This window comes from Spermophilus citellus, assembly GCF_964194105.1.
Source record: "Spermophilus citellus genome assembly, chromosome: 8".
Classification (NCBI taxonomy): Eukaryota; Metazoa; Chordata; class Mammalia; order Rodentia; family Sciuridae; genus Spermophilus; species Spermophilus citellus.
This window is the reverse complement of record NC_138189.1, coordinates 53,242,183-53,265,494: the sequence shown is the minus strand read 5'-3', so window position 1 is coordinate 53,265,494 and position 23,312 is coordinate 53,242,183. Positions and strand designations below refer to the sequence as shown.

Below are 23,312 nucleotides of genomic sequence, written 5' to 3'. Positions count from 1 at the left end.
GAATAAATGAGCAATAACAAAATACCTCAGAATAAAACAATCATGGGCTGTACAATTTAGTACACAAAAGATAAAGCAAGTAATTAATAAATTTTAATTTTAATACATTTTAAAAATCAATGATAGGTAATGATATATTTGGTATCTAAAACTCTTCAGTAAATCATGAATCTGATGCCATGTATAACTGAGTATTGCATTCTAAATTGTGAGTATTTAATAACCATATCATACTTAAAGGTTTAGTGTTTTTGTTATTTTTTCTCCTCAGTGCAAGTAAAAATTTGCCCATCATGTCAACAGAATCTGTGGAGATTGATGATGCATTATACAGGTAAGAGCCTCTTGGAAACTTAATTTCCCCATTGTCCTCAAGTAACAAAATAGTATATTTGAAAATGCCATTAGGCTTAGGCAGAATTTTATATGTATAGTCTAAGAGTTACTATAAGGTTAAAATTAGGGTTTCTGTGTGTGTTTGACTTTGTACTGTATGTAATCTGAAAGCTTTAATAAAATTTATTTTTTTTTTCTTTTTTTTTTTTAATTTTTTATTGGTTGTTCACAACATTACAAAGCTCTTGACATATCATATTTCATATATTAGATTGAAGTGGGTTATGAACCCCCAATTTTACCCCCAATGCAGATTGCAGAATCATGTCGGTTACACATCCACAATTTTACATAATGCCCTATTAGTAATTGTTGTATTCTGCTACCTTTCCTATCCCCTACTATCCCCCCTCCCCTCCCCTCCCAACTTCTCTCTCTACCCCATCTACTGTAGTTCATTTCTCTCCTTGTTTATTTTCCCATTCCCCTCACAACCTCTTATATGTAATTTTGTATAGCAATGAGGGTCTCCCTCCATTTCCATGCAATTTCCCTTTTCTCTCCCTTCCCCTCCCACCTCATGTCTCTGTTTAAAGTTATTCTTTTCTTCCTGCTCTTCCTCCCTACTCTGTTCATAGTTGCTCTCATTATATCAAAGAAGACATTTGGTATTTGTTTTTTAGGGATTGGCTAGCTTCACTAAGCATAATCTGCTCTAGTGCCATCCATTTCCCTGAAAATTCTATGATTTTGTCATTTTTTATTGCTGCATAGTACTCCATTGTGTGTAGATGCCACATTTTTTTTATCCATTCATCTATTGAAGGGCATCTGGGTTGGTTCCACAGTCTAGCTATTGTGAATTGTGCTGCTATGAACATCGATGTGGCAGTATCCCTGTAGCATGCTTTTTTAAGGTCTTCAGGGAATAGTCCGAGAAGGGCAATAGCTGGGTCAAATGGTGGTTCCATTCCCAGCTTTCCCAGGAATCTCCAAACTGCTTTCCAAATTGGCCGCACCAATTTGCAGTCCCACCAGCAATGTACAAGTGTACCCTTTTCTCCACATCCTCGCCAGCACTTGTTGTTGTTTGACTTCATAGTGGCTGCCAATCTTACTGGGGTGAGATGGTATCTTAGTGTGGTTTTGATTTGCATTTCTCTGACTGCTAGAGATGGAGAGCATTTTTTCATGTACTTGTTGATTGATTGTATATCCTCCTCTGAGAAGTGTCTGTTCAGGTCCTTGGCCCATTTGTTGATTGGGTTATTTGTTATCTTATTGTCTAATTTTTTGAGTTCTTTGTATACTCTGGATATTAGAGCTCTATCTGAGGTGTGAGGAGTAAAAATTTGTTCCCAGGATGTAGGCTCCCTATTTACCTCTCTTATTGTTTCTTTTGCTGAGAAAAAACTTTTAAGTTTAATTAAGTCCCATTTGTTGATTCTAGTTGTTAACTCTTGTGCTATGGGTGTCCTATTAAGGAATTTGGAGCCCGACCCCACAATCTGTAGATCGGAGCCAACTTTTTCTTCTATCAGACGCAGAGTTTCTGATTTGATATCAAGCTCCTTGATCCATTTTGAGTTAACTTTTGTGCATGGCGAGAGAAAGGGATTCAGTTTCATTTTGTTGCATATGGATTTCCAGTTTTCCCAACACCATTTATTGAAGATGCTATCCTTCCTCCATTGTATGCTTATAGCCCCTTTATCAAATATAAGATAGTTGTAGCTTTGTGGATTAGTCTCTGTGTCCTCTATTTTATACCATTGGTCCACCCGTCTGTTTTGGTACCAGTACCATGCTGTTTTTGTCACTATTGCTCTGTAATATAGTTTGAAATCTGGTATTGCTATACCGCCTGATTCACACTTTCTGCTTAGAATTGCTTTTGCTATTCTGGGTCTTTTATTTTTCCATATGAATTTCATGATTGCTTTATCTATTTCTACAAGAAATGCCGTTGGGATTTTGATTGGCATTGCATTAAATCTATAGAGAACTTTTGGTGATATCGCCATTTTGATGATGTTAGTTCTGCCTATCCATGGACAGGGTATACTTTTCCATCTTCTAAGACCTTCTTCTACTTCTCTCTTTAGGGTTCTGTAGTTTTCATTGTATAGGTCTTTCACCTCTTTTGTTAGGTTGATTCCCAAGTATTTTATTTTTTTTGAGGATATTGTGAATGGAGTGTTTCTCCTCATTTCCATTTCAGAAGTTTTGTCGCTGATATACAGAAATGCCTTTGATTTATGCGTGTTGATTTTATATCCTGCCACTTTGCTGAATTCATTTATTAGTTCTAGTAGTTTCTTTGTAGACCCTTTTGGGTCTTCTAGGTATAGAATCATGTCATCTGCAAATAGTGATAATTTAAGTTCTTCTTTTCCAATTTTTATGCCTTTAATTTCTTTCGTCTGTCTAATTGCTCTGGCCAGTGTTTCGAGAACTATATTGAATAGAAGTGGAGATAAAGGGCATCCCTGTCTTGTTCCGGATTTTAGAGGGAATGCCTTCAACTTTTGTCCATTCAGAATAATGCTAGCCTGAGGCTTAGCATAGATAGCTGAAAGCTTTAATAAAATTTAAATATCAGTTTCTTTAGATTTGAGTGATAGAACTAAGGGATTTTGCTATCCAATACAAAATATACCTATATGGTCTTTGTATAAAAGTTATTAGATTTCCTTTATGTAGTCATAAAAATACACTTTATGTTAGAATTTGGAAAGATGGGTTCATTGTGTATTTTGAATTACTCTTTATATGTGTTTATTTTTATTTGGGATGCAGAGTCAGTTGTGAGCACTTTTTTGGGAGTTAATATATACCACTTGAGATGTTACCACTTGAGATGTTGATTCCAAATTCTGTTTTGTACTCTCAGATAAAAAGAATAGACAGGTGTTCTATAAATGGTCTCCTGATCACAAAAATGAAGATACCTTAAATTTAGACTCTTGGTCTGTAATTATATTTTTAGTGTCTTTTTAGTCATTTTTCTTCTTGGAATAGCAATTAGCAGCTCCCTAACATCATATTGGCTAAATTTATTTTTTCTTTTTTATGTCCTTCCAACCTTGTAAAGCTGATGTAAGAAACACAATATACAGTAAACAGTGACTACATTTTTGTTCATAAAGCTATGTAAATAAGTAGGTTGTAGTTTGCTTGACTGAAAATTGTAGAGCATAGCATTTCAGCTCTTATTAAGGTAAGCCATTTTCTTTTACCTGACAAACATTATCTTTGGGTGTAATTGCTTGCACTTTGGATGCATGTCTTGTTGAAAACATCTTCCATTTGTTTCCTAATGTGCTTTTTAAAATTTCAGTCTTTCTTAAAAGAAATTGTTATAGTAAATGCAGGAATCAATTTAAAATGATAAAACTAGAGGTTTGTGTGGGAACTACTATCCTACTCAGTGCTGAGTTACTGCTTATAAGTTATCTTATTAGAAATAAAAAAAATGAATTATATTATAAAGACCATATTTGAGATTTTCATCAAGAAACAACCTTTATTTTATCAGATTTAGAAAATTAACCTTTGGGTTGGGGATATAGTTCAGTTGGTAGAGTGTTCACTTCACATGCACAAGGGTCTGGATTTAATCCCCAGCACCCTCCTCTCCCCACCCCCCAAAAATTAACCTTTTATTTTTAGTGACAGTTCTGGAGATTTTTATTATTAGTGACTGAACTAAAAGTTTGGAAGTTGGCTGGGTTTTGTTTGTTTGTTTTGTTAATACATATTTTTTGCTTAGTGAGAACTAGTATTAGACTTAGGACTTTGGACAGTGATTTATCTTAGAGACACATTACCATCTGTTATATGGTATATATGTCCAAAAAGGACATGACTAAAAGGACACTAAGAATATAATTACAAATTAGGAATCCAAACTTGAGGTGCCTGGTCTGGGGATATAGCTCACTTGGTAGAGTGCTTGCCTTGCCTGCACAAGTCCCTGGGTTCAATCCCCAGCACCACAAAAAAAAAAAAAAAAAACCAACCTACCAAACTTCAGGTGTATTCTGAAACATGTTATAATCAGGAGATAATCTGTAATATAATTTTCATATGAGAAATATAAAGTATTGTAATATCTTAGTGCAAACAACACATTACTCCTATTCGTGGTGATGCTATTATAAACAAACTTCTAGCACTGACAGTTGTATAAAATCATAGCACATACAATTAAAAGCAGCACATAATATCAATAATGATAATGAGCATCTGTGTTCTGGTATATGTGTTTATTATACTTTTTTGGTGTTAATATTTTAGAGTGCATTCATTCTACTTATTAAAAAAAAGTTTACTGCATACAGTATTCTGTGTTACACCAACCACCTCATACATCTAATTTACCATTTCTCATGTGGTTGGTTTAATCTCATGTTGTTTTATTCATCATGGTACATGTTATGGTTTCGATATGAGATGACCTCAAAAGCTCCTGTGCAAATACAGGAATGTTTGGAGCTGAAATGATTGGATTGTGAGAGTTGTAACCTACTAATCAGTCCATCCTGGTTTGAATGCAGTGGGTGGTAACTGTAGCAGGTGAAATGGCTGGAGGAAATAGGTCACTAGGGGGCATGCCCTAGATGGGTTCATTTTCACTATAGCTCCTTTCCCCCTTTCCTTTCTTTGCTTCCTGACCAGTCATGAATTGAGCGATGCTCCTCTGCCATATCTTTCCACCGTGATGTTATATTACCTCATCTTGGGTCCAAAACAATGGAGTTGTCTGCCAGGGACTAACATCTCTGGAAGCATAAGTCAGAATAACTTTTCCTCCTCTAAGTTGTTCTTTTGGGGTATTTTGTTCATAGCAGAGAAAAACAAATACAGCCCTTAAGCATACAAAATATACTGCTAATGTCAAAAAGAGGCAGTGTTGATCAGTTGATTTGGAAATAAAATGAAAATTTATTGAGGACTACAAGGGTGGAAAATCAGTGATTATTGCTCCCCTTTCAGGCATGTCACATTCCACCATAGCTAAGATCTTGAAGGATAAGAGCACAGTGACAGAAGCTGTTAGAGAATCTGCTCCATTGAAAGCATTGAGAATAACAGAAATTCAAGATGGGCCCTTGTGAGATTTGGAGAAACTTCTCATGATGTATGTAGATTGAAGGCCAGATACAGAAACATTCCTGTCAACACCATGATAATTACAGAAATTAAAAATCAAACCCATCTTTGATTTTAAATTTACTGCTAGCTCTAGATGATTTTTAATGATTCTAAAATCATTATTTATCACATAATATAAAAGTGAATGGTGAGTCTGCACATGCTGATGTGAAAGACATTTGAAGAACTTTTGGATACCCTGATTTTTGAAAGAAAATTGCTTGCCAGAGAAAATCTTCAATGCTTGAAACTCCCTAGTCTAGAAATAGATGCTATACCATTTAACTTAGATAGTAATAAGCTATACCATCTAAGTTAGTATAAGTACACTCTTTCAGGTACTATTTACATTGTGTTCACACAATAACAAGATTGCTTAATGACATATTTCTCACAATATACCTATATCATTAAGTGACTCTCGGGACTTGTACTTTCTGAATTCACTGAGAAATTCATATGGTTTCTCTTCCCCCTTTCTATTTTTGGTTTCCTAATATTGTAAGCTACAATGATTAGTTTTAGAACATTATATAATCCTTGTATTCTATTTAGGGGATAAACCCAATTTAGTCATTGTCTTAAGTTTGTTCAGGCTGCTATAACAAAATACCTTATACTGTGTAAATAGTAGATATAATATTGCTCACAATACTGTGGGCTGAGGAAGTCTAAGAATAAGATGCCATCAGATTTGGTGTTCAGAGGGCTTTCCCTCTGCTCTGGATGATGCTTTCTTGTTGTGGTCCTCACATGGCAGAAGGAACAAATGTACTCTGTCAAATCTCTTTTTATAAGGGCACTAATCCTATTGAGGGCTCTGCACAAATCAGTTCCTAAAACTAATTCCCAAAAACCCTCCCCCATCTGAAAACCATCATATACAGAATTCAGTTTTAACAGGTGAGTTTTAGGGTAACAGAACCATTCATACCATAGTTCTCATGTTGTATTTTTACATGCTTGCGTGTGTGTGTATCTCAATTTCAGAAATTTTTGTGTCTATGTATGTGAAGAATATTGATAAAGAGCATTTCTTCAATGATTTTTTTCTCTTGTTTGGTATCAGGGTAATATTATCTCATAGGATGAGTTGAAGTTTTCTTTTAAGTTTTTAAAAATATCTGTCATTGGAGTTGTCTTTGTGGGAAAGTTTCAACTGCAGATTCAGTTCTTTTAATAGATACAGGGATATTCAGAGTATATATTTCATGTTGAATGGTATTTGGTAGTAGTATCATTCAAAGTACAATCATTCAATTCTGTTCTCCAAGAACTAGCTTTAAGTTTTGTTGATTTTTTTTTCCTCTGTGTTAGTTTTCTGTTTTACATCTCATTGATTTTTTTTTATTCTGTTTTAAGTTTTTTCTTCTGCTTATTTTGAGTTTAATTTACCTTTCTTAGTTTTTTTAAGGTAGAATTTAATATGATTGATGCTTGAGACCTTTTTTACTAATATTGTTGTGCATTGCTTAAGGACTCAGATACATTCTGAGTAATAAATATTAGGCTATTATGTGAACATTAATGAAGTGTGCTTACACAAAGTAAGATGGCTACATCATTTTTAGGCACTGTAAACTTATGGAACCACCATATTATATGCAGTCCATTATTAACTTAAATGTCATTATAAGACAAATATCCATTACATACCAAACATTTCCTTCTAAACTCTGCTTTATCTGCATCCCATTTATATGTTGTTTTCATATTCATTCAGATCAGAGAACTATAATCTTTCATCAGATTTCTTTGACCCCCGAGTCATTTAAAAGTGTGTTGCTTGATTCCCAGATACTACTGAGGATTTTTTCCAGATACTGTAATATTGATGATTTCTAATTTTTCAAATTTTTTAAATTGACAAATACCACATATATTTTGATATGTACCACGTGATGTTTTATTATTATGTACGTTTTACAATGAATAAATGAAACTAAATTAACATTTTATCATGTATTTTGCCCTTTTTTGTAGCAAAAACACTTTTTTTTTAAAGAGAGAGAATTTTTTAATATTTTTTAGTTTTCGATGAACACAACATCTTTATTTTTTATTTATTTTTTATGTGGTGCTGAGGATCGAACCCAGCGCCCTGCGCATGCCAGGCAAGCTCACTACCGCTTGAGCCACATCCCCAGCCCCAATAAAAACACTTTTAAAAATATATTCGTTTTTATTCAGCTTATTCACTGCTGTGACTAAAGATCTGATCAGAACAATTTTAGGGGAGGAAAAGCCTATTGGGGGCTCATGGTTTCAGAAGTCTTAGTCCATAGAAAGCCAGCTCCATTCCTTGGGGCGCAAAGTGAGGCAGAAGAATGTGGCAGAGTAAAGCAGCTCACATGGTGATCCGAAAACTCTTTGGTTCCAGATATCCACATGTAAAACGTATTTCATAGCCTGTCTCCAGTATCCACTCATTTAATCCCATCAGGGATCAACTCACTGATTAGGTTAAGCCTATAACCCAGTCATTTCTCTTCCAAACCTTGCATTGTCTCACACATGAGCTTTTGGGGGACAATTTACATCCAAATTGTAACACTACTCTCTTAGCAGTTTTCAAGAATATAATTCTGTCCTTAGTAACTTAGTTAGCACGAGATTCTAATTCATACTTTGTATGGCTTGGATTTTATTTAAAATTTTTTTTTTCAGAATATGGTCTGTCTTGACCAATGTTCTAAATACATTTGAAAAAAAAATGTGTTCTGTTGTTTATTGGATTTTTCTATCAATGTATAGTCAAATTGAATGATAGTATTGTTCTTATGTTCTGCATGTTTATTCAGTTTATGTCTACTTTTTATATGAGAGGGATGTTGACTGTTATAGTGTTTTCATGGGTTTCTTACTTCATTTCTATCAATTGTGATCAGGGCATAAATAGAATTGTTATGCCCTCTAGGTGTATTCATCCTTTTATTTTTAAGCTATTTGTGTCTTTACATTAGATTCTTTATAAATAGCATATTATTAAACTTTTTTTTCTTTTTCTTTCTTTTTTTTCATACTTGTAGTTTATTTTTTAGCAAATAAATAAAAACAAATATTGTACATTTAAAAATTATACAGTGTGTCATTTTGGTACAAATATAGTATACTGTTTAAATCAGGTTTAATATAGTTTATTGATGATGAAAATATTCAAAATCTTTTCTACTAGTTTTTAAAAATATATTGTACATGGTTGTTTTCCACAGTCATCCTACTGTACAATAACACATCATAACTTCTTGCTCCTATCTAACAGTAATTCAGTACCCTTTGATCGACCATTTCCCATCTCCTTTCCTACTAATAACTACCATTTCTGCTGTGAGCTTTTTCAGACTCTACATGAGTGAGATTATACAGTACTTATTTTTTCTGTATTCTATATTCCACTTATCCTAATAATCTTCAATTCTGTCAATGTTGCTGCAAATGACAGATTTTTATTCCATTTTATGGCTGAATATTATATTCTATGGTATTTATCCATGTGATGGACACTTCGATTGTTTCCATTTGGGGGCCATTATGAATAGTGCTGTAGTAAATATGCGTGTGTAAGTGTCTCTTTGATGTACTTATTTCATTTCTTTGAGATATATACCCAGTAGTGGAATGGCTGAGTTTCTCAAATGAATTGTTTGAGAAACTCTCATACTATCTTCCCTAGTGACTCTACTCATAAATGTTCTCACTAACAGTGTGCAAGAGTTCCTTTAGTTCACATTCTTACCTACTCTTAGTCTTTTTGATAGTAGCCATCTTATTGAGATAAGGTAATAATCTCATTTTTTTTTTTACTATGTGCTAGGCTCTGTGATTTATTCTTTTTTTTTTTTCATTGTGATTTTGATTTGTGCCTTCCTGTGGTTAGTGAGCTGTCAAATGCTGTTTAAATAAATAAATAAATAAAACTGAGAAAAACAACTTTAAGGAGGAAAGATTTATTTTGGCTCATGACATCAGGGGTTCCAGTCCATAATCAACTGGCTCCATTATTTCTGAGCCAGTTGTGAGGCAGTGTATCATGGCAGAGCAAAACTCCTTACCATGAAAACAGAGCCAGTATACAGATATACCCTTAAAAGGCATACCTTTGTGTATCATGGCAGAGCAAAACTCCTCACCATGAAAACAGAGCCAGTATACAAATATACCCTTAAAAGGCATACCTTTGGTGACCTACTTTCTCATACTAGGCCTCCCAAAGTTTTTAGCACTTCCTAATAGCATCTTTAGCTGGGGACCAAGCTTTTAACATTGAGTTTTGGAGGGACATTAAAGATCGAAACTATAACATTTAAGCCCTAGCCATGAAGGCTCAGAGTCATATACAAAATGTGTTTCATCTCCAAGAGTCCTCATAGTCTTAACAGTTCCAGCATTATCCAAAAATCCAAGTCCAAAGTCTTCTCTGAGACTTGAAGGCAAACTCTTAGCTGTGATCCCTTATAAAACTCAAACAGCAAGTTATATATTTCCAACATATAATGGTGAGATGGATACAGGATGAACATTCATATTCCAAAAGGAAGGAATGAGGGCATAGAAAGGAGAAATGAGACCAAAGCAAGACCAAACTCATTAGGGCAAACATTAAATCCTGTAGCTCCAATCTGGCATCTGGGGCACATTTTGGCATTATGTAAGCTCGAAACCACCAGGGCAGTTATATCCTGTTGTCTTGGAAGCTGCCATGACCATGACTCTTAATATTCTACATGCTTGCAAAACCAGCATTACACAACAATACCAGGGTCTGTCACCAGCTCAATTACTAGTCAGACCTATTTGGTCTACAACTACAGCAGCCTCTTGAGTACCTGGACAGAAGAGCATGGCAAATTGAATTCTAGGGAAACAACATCTTAGGCAGCAGCCTTGGGGAAGGCAGGACATTCAGGGACTCTCTTCTCACATATCAGACTTATATTTTTATACCTTTGAACCTGTGAAGGCTGGGGTCTTACTGATTTCTAAGATGCCTACACCATAGCATCTTTCGTTTTGTCCTGGTTTAAAGTACTTGTCTTCTTTTTAAAGCCAATAGTCTCTTTAATAACCACACACCAATAAGCGTGCTCTTATTCTGGCAAAATTGCAAGTTTTTCAAATCTTTATGCTCTGGTTTTTGCTCCTGATTCTCACTATGAATCTTGTTTAAAGCAGGCAGCATTGCCCATGCCACAGCCAGTATGCTGTGTTGCCTTGAAATTTCCTCTGGCAAGTTAATTAGTCCATCAATCACCTTTAAACTCAGCTTCATAGAAAGTCTTAGGGCACAAATAAAATATAGGTAAGTTCTTTGCCAGAAAGTAATATCAAAGCCTTGTAATCCAGTTCCAAATGTTGTCCTCATTTCCATCTGAAACCTCAAGAGTGTGCCCTTTGCTGTTCTCATTCCTATCATCATTCTGGACTTCTGAGTTTATCCCAGAATCCAACCATTAAGTCCTTTTATAACATCCTGAGCTTTGTGTAGCTTGCTCCTCCAAAGTTTTCCAGATTCCTCCAAAAAACCAGTTTCAATGGCTTCTGAACCATATAGTTAGGTTTAGTCACAAAAATGACCCCACTTGTCAGTACCAGTTTTCCAGTTTAGCTATTATTGCTAGGACAAAATACTTGAGAAAATTTAAGGGAGGAAAGATTTATTTCATCTCATGGTTTCAGAGGTTTAGTTTACTATTTCTTGGAGCCTTTGTTTTTTGGCCTGTGGTGACACAGAACATCCTATCCTGGTAGAGAGGGCATGGTAGACCAGAGCTGCCCACTTCATAGCAGCCAGGAAACAGAAAGTAAGCCAAGGTCTGTATACTCATCAATGGCATGTCACTATTAACCTGCTTCTTTCAACTCCACCTCCCAGGGGTTTCCACATGTCACAATAACACCATCAGCTGGGAACCAAGCTTTCAACACACAAGCTTTTGTGGAACTTTTAAGATCCAAACCATAACAGTGATGAAGTACATTTTTTTCTTAGACCTCTTAGCCATTTGTATGTCTTTTGAGAAATGACTGGATCTGTTACACATTTTTAATTGGTTTACTTTATTTTTTTATATTGAATTTTTTAAGTTCTCTATATCTTGTTAACTCCTTGTCAGATATATAATTTGCAGATATTTTCTGTTTTCTTTTGCTGTGGAGAAACTATTCGCCTTTACTTTGTTTCCATTTAAGGTATTGCCCTATTAATATTCTAAAGCATTTCCCCAATAGTTTCATCTAGTATTGTGATAAATTCACATGTAAAATTTAAGTCTTTAATCCATTTTGAGTTGATATTTATAACTGGTGGGGAAATGGGCTCTAGTTTCATTCTTCTGCATATGGATATTCAGTTTTTTTAGCACCATATATTGTCAAGATTGTTCCTTATCCAGTGCTTATTCTTAGTAGCTTTGTTAAAACTCAACCAAAGACACATGGTTTTATTTTAGGGTTCTTTGTTCTGCTCCTTTGGTCTATCTCTATTTTTATGACAATAACATGCTGTTTTAATTATTACTGTTTTATATTTTGGTTTGAATTCAAGTATATAATGCCTTTGAATTCAAGTAGTGTAAAAACTTTGTTATTTTTTATCATTTTCTTCAAGATTGCTTTGATTACTTGGGATTTTTGTGTTTCCATACAAATTTTAGGATTTTTTTTTAAGAATATCATTGGCATTTTGATAGAGATTGCATTGAATCTGTAGATCATTTTTGGTATTCTGGCCATTTTGACAATATGGTTCCTTCAGTTTGTGAATGTGGGATTTTTTCCCTTGGTGGGGTGTCTTTGTCCTCTTCAATTTCTTCCATCAGTGTTTTATAGGTTTTATTATGGAGGTTTTTTTAATCTTTTGTTGAATTTATTCCTATATATTATTTATTCTATAGCCATTGTAAATGGATTTGCTTTCTTGATTTCTTCAGAGATTTACTAATGGTCTGTGGCAATATTTCTGATTATGTGTTACAACTTTGCTAAGTTTGTTTATTAGTTCTAATAGTTTTTTTGTGGGAGTCTTTGCAGTTTTCTATATATAAGGTCATGTCATCAGCAATCAGGGACAGTTTGGGTTCACATTGTGTCTTTCTGTTATCTGATGGCTCTAGGTAGGACTTCTCATACTATGTTGGCTAAAAGTTTTGAAAGAGTATATTATCATCTTGTGGCCTTTTATTTTCATTTGCTCTGACAATCTTTATTTGCATTGTTTATAGGATATATGTTTAACAGTCAATCACTAAGTATCAATGGGGATTGATTCCATGATACCCTACCCCTGTGGGTACCAAAGTCTACATATAGATGCTCTAATCCCTTGTAAAATGGCTTAGTTATTTGCATAAAACCTACACATATCCTTTGGTATACTATAAATCATCTCTATGTAACTTATAATGTAAATGCTGTGCATATAATTGTTATAAGTCATGTTTGTGGAGTAATGACAAGGGAAAAGGTCTGTACAAGTTCAGGCCATACACTTTTTTCTGTAAATATTTTCAGTACACAATTGGCTGAATCATTGGAGACATAATCCATGAAACATTAATGCCATTTTTAATTTGTTTTCTATTGACTAGTCCCATCTTTGTTACTGTTTGTTTTAGTTAGCTTTTATGTTACTGTGTCCAAAATATCCTGCAAGCCAGGCACTGTGGCACAGGCCTGTAATCCCAGCAGCTTAGGAGGCTGAGGCAGGAGGATCGCGAGTTCAAAGCCAACCTCAGCAAAAGTGAGGTGCTAAGCAACTCAGTAAGAACCTGTCTCTAAATAAAATACTAAAAAAAAAAAAAAAAAAAAAAAATAGGGCGGGGATGTAGCTCAGTGGTCAAGTGCCACAGAATTCAACCCTGATATCCTTTCCACCAAAAATATTCAACAAGAACAACTTAAGAGGACAAAAAGTTTATTTAAAATAGAATGCAGGATCTCAGAGGTATCAGTCAATGCTATTGCTCTGTGACTAAGATAAGGGAGTATGTCATGGAAGAAGGGCTTAGGAGAGGTTTGCTGCTTAGTTTATGAAATGATGAGGAAACAGAGAGAGTGGAAGAGACCTCAGAAAGAACAACCCTTCCAGGGCATGCTTCCAATGACCCACCTCCTCCTACCATGCCCCACCTGCCTACAGTTATCTTCTAGTCAGTCTGTTCATACTAGGATAAACTGATTAGGTTACAGGTCTCACAGTTTAGTCATTTTACCTTCCAATATTCCTGTACTAACAGGGGCTTTGGGGAGATACCTCATATCCAAACCATAACATTCTATCCTTCCCCTTAAAAGCTCGTGTCCATCTCATAATGCAAAACGCATTAAGTCCTAATTTCTAAGAGTCCCATAGTCTTACACAGTTTCAGCATTCCCCAGTCCAAGTCCAAAGTCTCCTCTGAGACTCAAGGCAAACTCTTCGCTTGGAACCCCTTTAAAAATCAAAAGCAAGTTATATATATTATCTCCAATATACAGTAGCACAGAGTAAGCATTCCCATTCCAAAAGAGAGGAAGTGAGGCACAGAAAGAAGGAATGGGGCCAAAACAAAGCAAAAACCCAGCTTGGCAAACAGATCCTATAACTGCATACAACATCTAAGACACATGGCTATGATAATTATTTTCAAAGTACTTTTGCAGCCCTGCCCCTTTGGCCTTCCCTGTTGTAGCACACACCGGTGGACTGATTTAGCCTGGTCCTCTCCAAAACCCTTTCAATATATTTATCATTTCCAATATTCTCCATGCTTTTGTATAAATTCATATTACCATCTGATATCATTTTCTTTGTGCCTGAATGTCTTCCTTTAACCTTTCTTATATTGACAATTGGCCGGCTGTAAATTCTTTAAACTTTTATTTTTTTAATACGTATTTTTGCTGGGTATAGACTACTAAGTCAACGGTGTTTCATTTTTGGTATTTAAAAATAAGTGTCATAGTCTTCTGATTTGCACTGCTTCCTGGAAGAAAATCATTTGACATTTTACCCTTTCCCATACATAATATCCTTAATTTTCTCTAGACACTTTTAATTTTTCTCTTCATTCCTGGTTTTATAATGTGCCTTGGCATAGTTTGCTTTACATTTCTGAGTTTGGAGTATGTTTACATTGTGGTCTTTGAGTTTATAATATTCCTGGAAAATTTTTAGCCATTAGTTACTCATATTTTCTTTTTCTTCCCTCCCCCCCACAGTTTCTTTCAGGAACTCTAATTTCACTTATATTAGGCACGTCTCATAGCTTACTAATGGGCTTATTTGTGTATTTTGTTTTGTTTTTCCATTTTTTAAAAAAAAAAGTGGGCTGGGGATGTGGCTCAAGTGGTAGCACGCTCGCCTGGCATGCGTGCGGCCCGGGTTCAATCCTCAGCACCACATACAAACAAAGATGTTGTGTCCGCCGAGAACTAAAAAATAAATATTAAAAATTCTCTCTCTCTCTCCTCTCTCACTCTGTCTTTAAAAAAAAAAAAAAATCCCTGTGTTTTATTTTGGGCAGTTTCGATTTCTGTACCTTCAAGTTCTCTTTGCAGTATTAAATCTATTGTTAATTGCATCCAGTGTATTTTTCTTCTTCACATTTTATAGTTTTAATCCCTAGAAGGTCTGTTTATGTTTTTCTTTATGTTCTTGAGCATATGGATCAAATTTATAATTGTTCTAATGTCTTTGTCTTCTAGTTTTGTCATTTATGTAATTTCTTTGTGTGTTCTTACTGATTTACATTTCTGTTCATGATAGGTTGTGTTTTCCTGCTTTTTTGCATACCTGGTAGTTTTTTAAATAGATTCCAAGGGGCTAGGGTTGTAGCTCAGTAATAATGTGCTTGCCTAGTCCATGTGAGGCACTGGGTTTGAGCCTCACCACCACATAAAAATGAGAGAGAGAGAGAGAAAGTAATTGTGTTTATCTACAACTAAAAATATTTTTTAAAATAAATACATGCTACGCATTTTGGAATTTACCTTTTTTGATGCTGGATAATTTTGGATTCGTTTAAATATTCTTGAGCTTTGTTCAGGGTCAGTTAATTTACTTGGAACCAGTTTGTTGTTGTTGTTGTTTCAAAGTTTGCTTTTAAAGTTTGGAAGAGACATTTGGGGCTAATTCCTACCCGACATTGATATAATATTCTTCTGAATATTCCATCCAGTGCCCTTTGTGTTCTGAAGTTTTGTGCATGGCTAGAGAGGACCACAAACTTTTTCAGGTTGTACTTGCACTTGCCCTTTTAGGTGGTTTTCCCCTCAACTTCAGGTTGTTTCTCCCATGCATGTTAATCTATACTCAGCTGAAGATCAACACCAAAAGTAGAAGACAGGAAATAATTAAAATCAGACCTGAAATCAATGAAATTGAAACAAAAGAAACAATTGGGAAAATTAACAATACGAAAAGTTGGTTCTTTGAAAAAATATAAACCTTTAACCATGCTAACGAAGAGAGGAAAGAGAAAACTCAAATTACTAAAATCCGTGATGAAAAAGGAAATATCACAATGTACATTATAGAAATATAGAAGATAATTAAAAATTATCTTGAAAATTTGTACTCCAATAAAATAGAAAATATCAAAGACATTGACAAATTTCTAGTCTCATGATTTATCCACACTAAATCAGGATAATATACATAGTTAAACAGATCACTTTGAATCAATGAAATAGAAGACACCATCAAAAGCATACTGTTGTGGGGCAGGTCGCTCAGAAAACACACCAAGTCCCAGTTTTGTTCAAATTGAAGAGTCTTTATTGTCTGACCAGCCAAGACTGCTTCCTACAGGACCAAGTTATCTCTGCAGGAGAACAGCCTTGAGCTCCAACATTTTAGGGTATTTAAAGGCAAAACCCACAAAAACCACAACCATTTAGACGTAGCTACAAGCAAGGAGGGTTCAGAAGTTGGAGCGAGCAGTTAGCAAAACAATGCAATGTGTACATTGGTATTTCCCACCAGACTTTCCAGGTTGGCATAGCAGCAAGCAAGTAAGCAGATGGGAAGTGGGTCAAAATGACCCTAGTTGAGTGCAAGTTAGAGAATGGCTACTAACGTCTAATCGATCAATCTCTAACAGGGTACATTGCCCAGGAAAAATGGGAACCAAAGAGAGAACAATTTTACGTTGTATAAGAATTGCCATTTTGTATTGCCAAGTATGCTATGCTAGGTAACTATTAATGGGTACAAAGGTGGGTCTTTCTCATTGGAGAAGCATTTCTTACATGAATGGAGTCTCAGGGTAAAATGGAATCTGTTTGGTCATTGCCCATATAGCCTGGCCTATAACACCTACCAACCAAGAAAACCCTAGGACCAGAGAGCTGAGTTCTAAAAGAACTTCAAAGAAGAACTAATGTCAATGCTCCTCAAATTATTCCATGAAATAGAAAAAGAGGGAACACTCCAAACTTATTCTATGAGGCCAATATCACCTTGATTCCAAAACCAGAAAAAGACAGATCAAAGAAAGAAAACTTTAGACCAATATCTCTAATGAATATAGATACAGAAATTCTCAATGAAATTCTGGCAAATCGCATACGAAAACATATTAAAAAAATAGTGCACCATGATCAAGTGGGGTTAATCCCAGGGATGCAAGGTTGGTTCAACATATGGAAATCAGTAAATGTAATTCAGCACAGCTATCTATGCTAAACCCAAGGCTATGATCATTCTAAATGTAGAAAAATTGAAAGCATTCCCTCTAAAAACTGGAACAAGACAGGGATACTCCTTTTCACCACTTCTATTTAACATGTCCTTGAAACTCTAGCCAAAGCAATTAGCCAGACAAAGAAATTAAAGGGATACAAATAGGAAAAGAAGCACTCAAACTATCACTGTCAATGACAGGATCTGACAGGATCTGAAAAATTCCACCAGAAAACTTCTAGAACTAGTAAATGGATTCAGCAAAGTAGCAGGATATAAAATCAATACCCATAAATCAAATTCATTTCTGTACATCAGTAGCGAATTCTCTGAAAGAGAACTAGGAAAACTACCCTATTTACAATAGCCTCAAATAAATAAATAAATAAAAATATTTGGGAATCAATGAAAGAGGTGAAAGACCTCTGCAATGAAAACTACAGAAAGAAATTAAAGAAGATCTTAAAAGAGGAGAACCATCTGCAGATCTCTGGCACTTATTCTACATCTCTCCACTCTTGTGCTTAGCTTATAAATCCTAGCTTTCTTGAATTTTTAGCTGTTTCTTTAATTCAGGGAGACCACCAGATTCTCTTTGCATTCCCCTCCCTCCATTGCAGCCTGAAAACTTTGCGAGTAAGAAATAAAACTAAGTTCTCTTCATTTGTTTTTCTCTTTTTTGATACTACTCTTCTGAGTTGCTATTATTTGGTGTCTAAAACCTGTTATTTTATTTATTTTGTCCAATTTTCAGTTGTTTAAGGCAAGAAAATAAATCTGGTCCTTATTACCTCACTATGGCCAGTAGAAGTCCTATGACTATATTAACTAATTCTCATAAGCCATTTTTTCTTCATGTTTACCTTTTCCCTAGTTTAATAGTCTAAACTAGGGAAAACACATTTCCTTTCATGATTTCTCTTTGAACTCGTATTATTTCTTCAGAATTTATCTTGAATGAGCCCTCATTTGAAAACTTTCCATGTCTTGGATTGATGTAGATAATCCCTCTTCTGTATTCCAGGTTTCCATACTTTTTGGTACTTATGTATAGTACTTAATCTTATAGAATTATGTGATTATCTGTCTCTATACTAGTAGCATATGTCTCTCTCCTAGTAGCCAATACCTGGCTCAAAATAGTGTTTTAATAAACATATGCATGCATAAAAAAGATAACTGAAGTTCATCCAGAAGAAAGTGATTAGAGTATTTAGGGGTACTCATAAGTGATGTCTTATTTCAATTAAAGAAATGGAGGGGTTACCTGGAAAGAGAAGACTCTGAATCTTGAGTAGCATCTTCAAATATTTGGAGGACTGTCATATCAAAAAAGGATTGGACAAGTTCTCTATGGCTTCAAAATTAGGACATTAGTCAGTGAAAACTATAGGGAATATTGTTCCTTCAAAAAGGGAACATTTTTCTTGTCTTTTTACTTGGTATATTCAGTGTTAAGTGGCATGCTCACTTAATAGAGTCAACTATAATAATGCTGGACTTGAGTAACTTAAATTTAGATACCATCTCTACTACTTCCTAACAGTAACAATTTCAAAGCATTTTAGTGTCATTAGATTGCAAAGTACCTGACATATTAGCTTGCACAAAGTAGGTATTTAAATAGTAACCTTCCCTTAAGTGGCTAAACATTGAAAGGTGGGAGATCGGAGTGACTGGTGAGAAACAGAGGTTCTGTGGTTCTTTGGAAAACCTTAGTGCATGTATCTTGGTTTTATTCTTTTATTTAATTTCTTCTTTTTAGATATATATGACACTAGAGTGTATTTTTATTTACTTACATGGAGTATAACTTATTCTAGTTAGAATCTCATTCTTGTGGTTGTACATGATGTATAGTTTCACTGCTGGTGTATTCATATATAAACCATAGGAAAGTTATGTAGATTCATTCTTCTGTCTTTCCTATCCTATCCCCCCTCACTTCCCTTCATTCCCCTTTGTCTAATCAACTGAACTTCTGTCTTCTCCCCATCCCTTGCTGTGTGTTAGCAACCACATATCAAAGAGAAAATGTGACCTTTGGTTTTTTTGAGATTGACTTATTTCACTTAGCATGATAGTCTCTAGATCCATCCATTTACTGGAGAAAGTAATAAAATCATTTCTTCCTATGGCTGAGTAATACTCATTGTGTATATATACAATTTCTTTATCCATTCATCAGTTGAGTGGCACCTAGGTTGGTTCTACAGCTTAGCTGTTACAAGGAGTTAAATAACTGGGTTGAATGGTTTCATTCCTAATTTTTTGAGAAACCTCCATTCTGCTTTCTAGAGTAGTTGCACCAATTTGCATTCCCACCACACTGCACGGGTGTACCCTTTTTGCCCACATCCTCGCTAACACTTATTGTTACTTGTATTCTTGATAATTGCAATTCTGACTGGAATAAGATGGAATCTCAGTGTGGTTTTAATTTGCATTTCTCTGATTGCTAGAGATATTGAACATTTTTTTGTATATTTGTAACTTTTTATATTTCTTCATCTGTGAAGTACCTTTTCAGTTTCTTTGCCATTTATTGATTGGATTATTTGGGGTTCTGGGTTTTTTTTTTTTAAATCTGCATGTTTTTGTCATTTATAACTGCATTCATATGGTTATTATTTTATTTTAAAATGTATTTTATTTTAAAGGCAAGACTAAGATGGAAAACACTTTAAGCATAGTTCTTATGACTGTAAACGTAGAAAAGAGGATTCAAGTCCTTGAGAACATAGAAGTGTTGTTCTTGTGTACCAGCCAGTTCATTTCTTTCATTAAATTAGCAAATTGTTTTTTTGTGTCACAATGTGACAGGACCTTATTCATCACTGAGGAAGCAGTGACAAATAAGGCAAAGACCCTGCCTTACGGAATCCATGTATCACCTAGAAAAACAGACAAATAATGAATACACTGTAATAAGGTGTTACAGATGCACATAAACAGTGGTCTATCATTGTATTGAGAAAGGATAGGATTAAAGGAAGCATAATATAGGAAAGTAAAGTATAAGCTGAGACTTTAAGGATGAATAGAAACTAGTCAGGCCTAGAATATTAGGGGAAAGGAATATTCTACAACCAAAGGAACGTACCACATTTGGAGAACTAAGAATCTTTATATTACACAGGAAGGAGTTCCACAAAGGGTGGCAAGAGATAAGATTGGAAAGCTAAGCAAGAACTAGATTATGAGCGGCCTTATGACAAATTTTAAAGAATTTGGACTTTTACAGTAAGGGAAATAGGAAACCATTTGGATTTTTAGAGTAAAAGAAGGATTAGTTAAAATTTGTACATTAGAAAGATTATTCATCTTTCTTAGGAAGTTAATAGGTAACATACAAAATGGGAGGGGGATCAAGAAATGAAAGTATAAGCATGTCATTTAGAGATAAAGATCGCAAATATTAGGAAAAAATAAATAAAAATAAATTCACGATGGCTGTCCTGGGGAGTAGGAATAAGTACAGGGAAGAATTAGGTTAGAGAAACTAATTGTTGTTGGGTTTGGTACCTCCTCCCATTATAAATTTTCTAGGATTAATTTATTCCTCAATATACATATATTGTGGCATAGAGAGTAAGAGTAAATGCTAAGTCTTAACTACCTCAGTTAAATTTTACCTTCACTTCTTATGTTATTTAACCTCTCCGTGCTTAAGTTTTTCTGTTGTTTTGCATGATGGTGATGGTGCATAATAAAAACTTAAGTGTTAGCTACTGCTATTATATACCAGTCACTATTTAGGTGCTTAGATACAAGGCATGTAGATACTGTTAACAACTGTAATACGAGTTTTTTGAAATGTTGCTTTTGCTGGTTGAGAATAAAAACAGAAGAAAAACCAGAACCAGTATAGATAATTTTATCAACCCGATTATTAAAAGAAACTTAATGCACATATAGATAACGTTGTGGTGTGTTTGTTTCTTTGTTTGTTTTTTATTTGTTCTGAGTAGTCATACATGACAAAATGCATTTTGATACAAAATACATAAATGGAGTATAACTTCTCATTCTTATGGTTGTGCATGATGTTGAATTACACTGGTTGTGTAATCATATATGCACATAGGGTAATAATGTCTGATTCATTCTATTATTCTTCCTACTCCTATACCCTCCTCCTCCTTTCACTCTGTCTAATCCAAAGGACCTCTATTCTTCCCTAGCCACCCCCTTATTGTGAATTAGCATCCACGGATCAGAGAAAACATTCAGCCTTTGGTTCTTTGGGATTGACATATTTAACTTAGCACAGTGTTCTCTAGTTCCATCCATTTACAAATGCCTTAATTGTTTGGTTTTTTTAATTAAAAAAAATTTTTTTTCAGTGCTAGGGATTTGAGTGTAGGCCCCAGTACATGCTAGACAAGTGTTCTACCATTGAGCTACTAGAACAGCATGATAAGAGCATTGTGTCTTAAACAGCTATAAAGTATACATTCTTTTCAGGAATACATGCAACATGTCTTAAATTGATCAAATACATGCTCAGATTTTAAAATGTGAATATATCAGATTGTGATATATGTTCATAGTCCGTTTAAGCTAGAAGTCAATACAAAATATAACTAAAAAATTCCCCATCAAGTTTAATATTTAAAAATACACTCTGGGTTATTAACCCATGTTATATTGTTCATGTAACCCTAAACAATATGCTTACATTTTGCTTGTTTTTCAGCTTTTTATATAAATGAGCTTGCTTTGAATGTCTTATTGTGTGTCTTGTTTCTTTGAATGAAATTTATGGGATTTATTCATATCAGTAAATGCAATGATATTTCAAAAAAATCTACATTGACAATTTATTGAATTTCTTTATTTCACTGCAATATTTAATTATTTTAAAATACCATACTTAGCTATTCTTCATTCTATAGTTTTGGGCATTCTCCTGGCTGTTAGTTTGAAAACAACTTTAAGGGATATGTAATTTTAAAACATTAATCTTTTTCATTGTGTTTTACGTAGTCGACAGAGATATGTTCTTGGGGACACAGCAATGCAGAAGATGGCCAAGTCCCATGTTTTCTTAAGTGGTATGGGCGGTCTTGGTTTGGAAATTGGTAAGCAATATTTTATTATGATTTTATGTAATACTTTTGACCAACATAAGTTTATTTTAAAGAATTTAATTCATTCTATTATTCTTTCTTATACATTCCATAAGGAAATTAGATCCACAAGCTTGATTGAATACTTTTTTTTTTTTTTTTTTTTGGTACTTGGGATTGAACTCAGTGGCACTCAACGACTGAGCCATATCCCCAGCCCTATTTTGTATTTTATTTAGAAATAGGGTCTCAATGAATTGCTTAGTGCCTTGCTATTGCTGAGGCTGGCTTTGAACTCACCATCCTCCTGCCTCAGCCTCCTAAACCGCTTGGATTACAGGCATGTGCTACCACGCCCACCTTGAATTCAATTTTGATTTCTTTTGGCAAGATTATTTCTTGACATTGTTATGTACTTTCACAAGGAACCAATAATGACTCTCTTTGCTTCTATTTTTGTCATGTTAATATCTATTAATGATTAATTGCCGTATCCATTTATATATATTCATAAAAACATGTTTGTAAGAATATAGTAAAATTTTAAAAGTGGTTGCCTCTGGGTGGAATGATTATACAAAATTGTATTTTTTTCTTTTTTGTTAATCTGTATTTTCTAACTGTTTTTTGCAAGGGACTTACATTTCTTGTATAATTACCAAAAAAAAAGTCATTTAAACTATTTCTTTTTCTTTTCTCTTTATAGCAAAGAATCTTGTTCTTGCAGGGATTAAGGTAAGTGAATGTATGTCCTTTAGTAAGAAAAATTATGCTTACGATTTTGTTTTTGTTCATTTATAAAGGTAGTATTGTTTATACTTTGACTTATTGTGCCTTTGTTTAATAGAAAAATTGTTTTTATATTCCTGTCGTTTATAAACAAGAAATTTCAATAATGTTGTAAAATAGAATAGTTTATCAAAACTTATGTACATATCACATAGCTTCATTTACCAATTCAGAGACACATATCCATCTATTTCCTTCTTATTTCTGACAGTCTGCAACTGCCAAATTATTTTAGAGTAAATCTTAGACATAGTATTTTATATATCATTTTTGAACACTTTAGTGAGGTACCTTTT

The 23,312-nt window shown here is 34.3% G+C and overlaps 1 protein-coding gene across 3 annotated transcripts in view; it reads left to right on the top strand.

Moving 5' to 3' along the window:
• The window catches only part of UBA6 (ubiquitin like modifier activating enzyme 6), a 94,162-nt gene that overhangs the window by 2,128 nt on the left and 68,722 nt on the right, over positions 1–23,312 (top strand). For 2 of the 3 annotated variants that reach the window (XM_081303050.1, XM_081303049.1), the window contains exons 2-4: positions 272–334; positions 22,145–22,239; positions 22,934–22,962. In XM_081303050.1, the coding sequence (XP_081159176.1) occupies positions 272–334; positions 22,145–22,239; positions 22,934–22,962 (187 nt within the window). Of the gene's footprint in view, positions 1–271; positions 335–22,144; positions 22,240–22,933; positions 22,963–23,312 lie in introns of those variants that run through there. The other variant, XM_081303051.1, reaches the window with a different exon arrangement.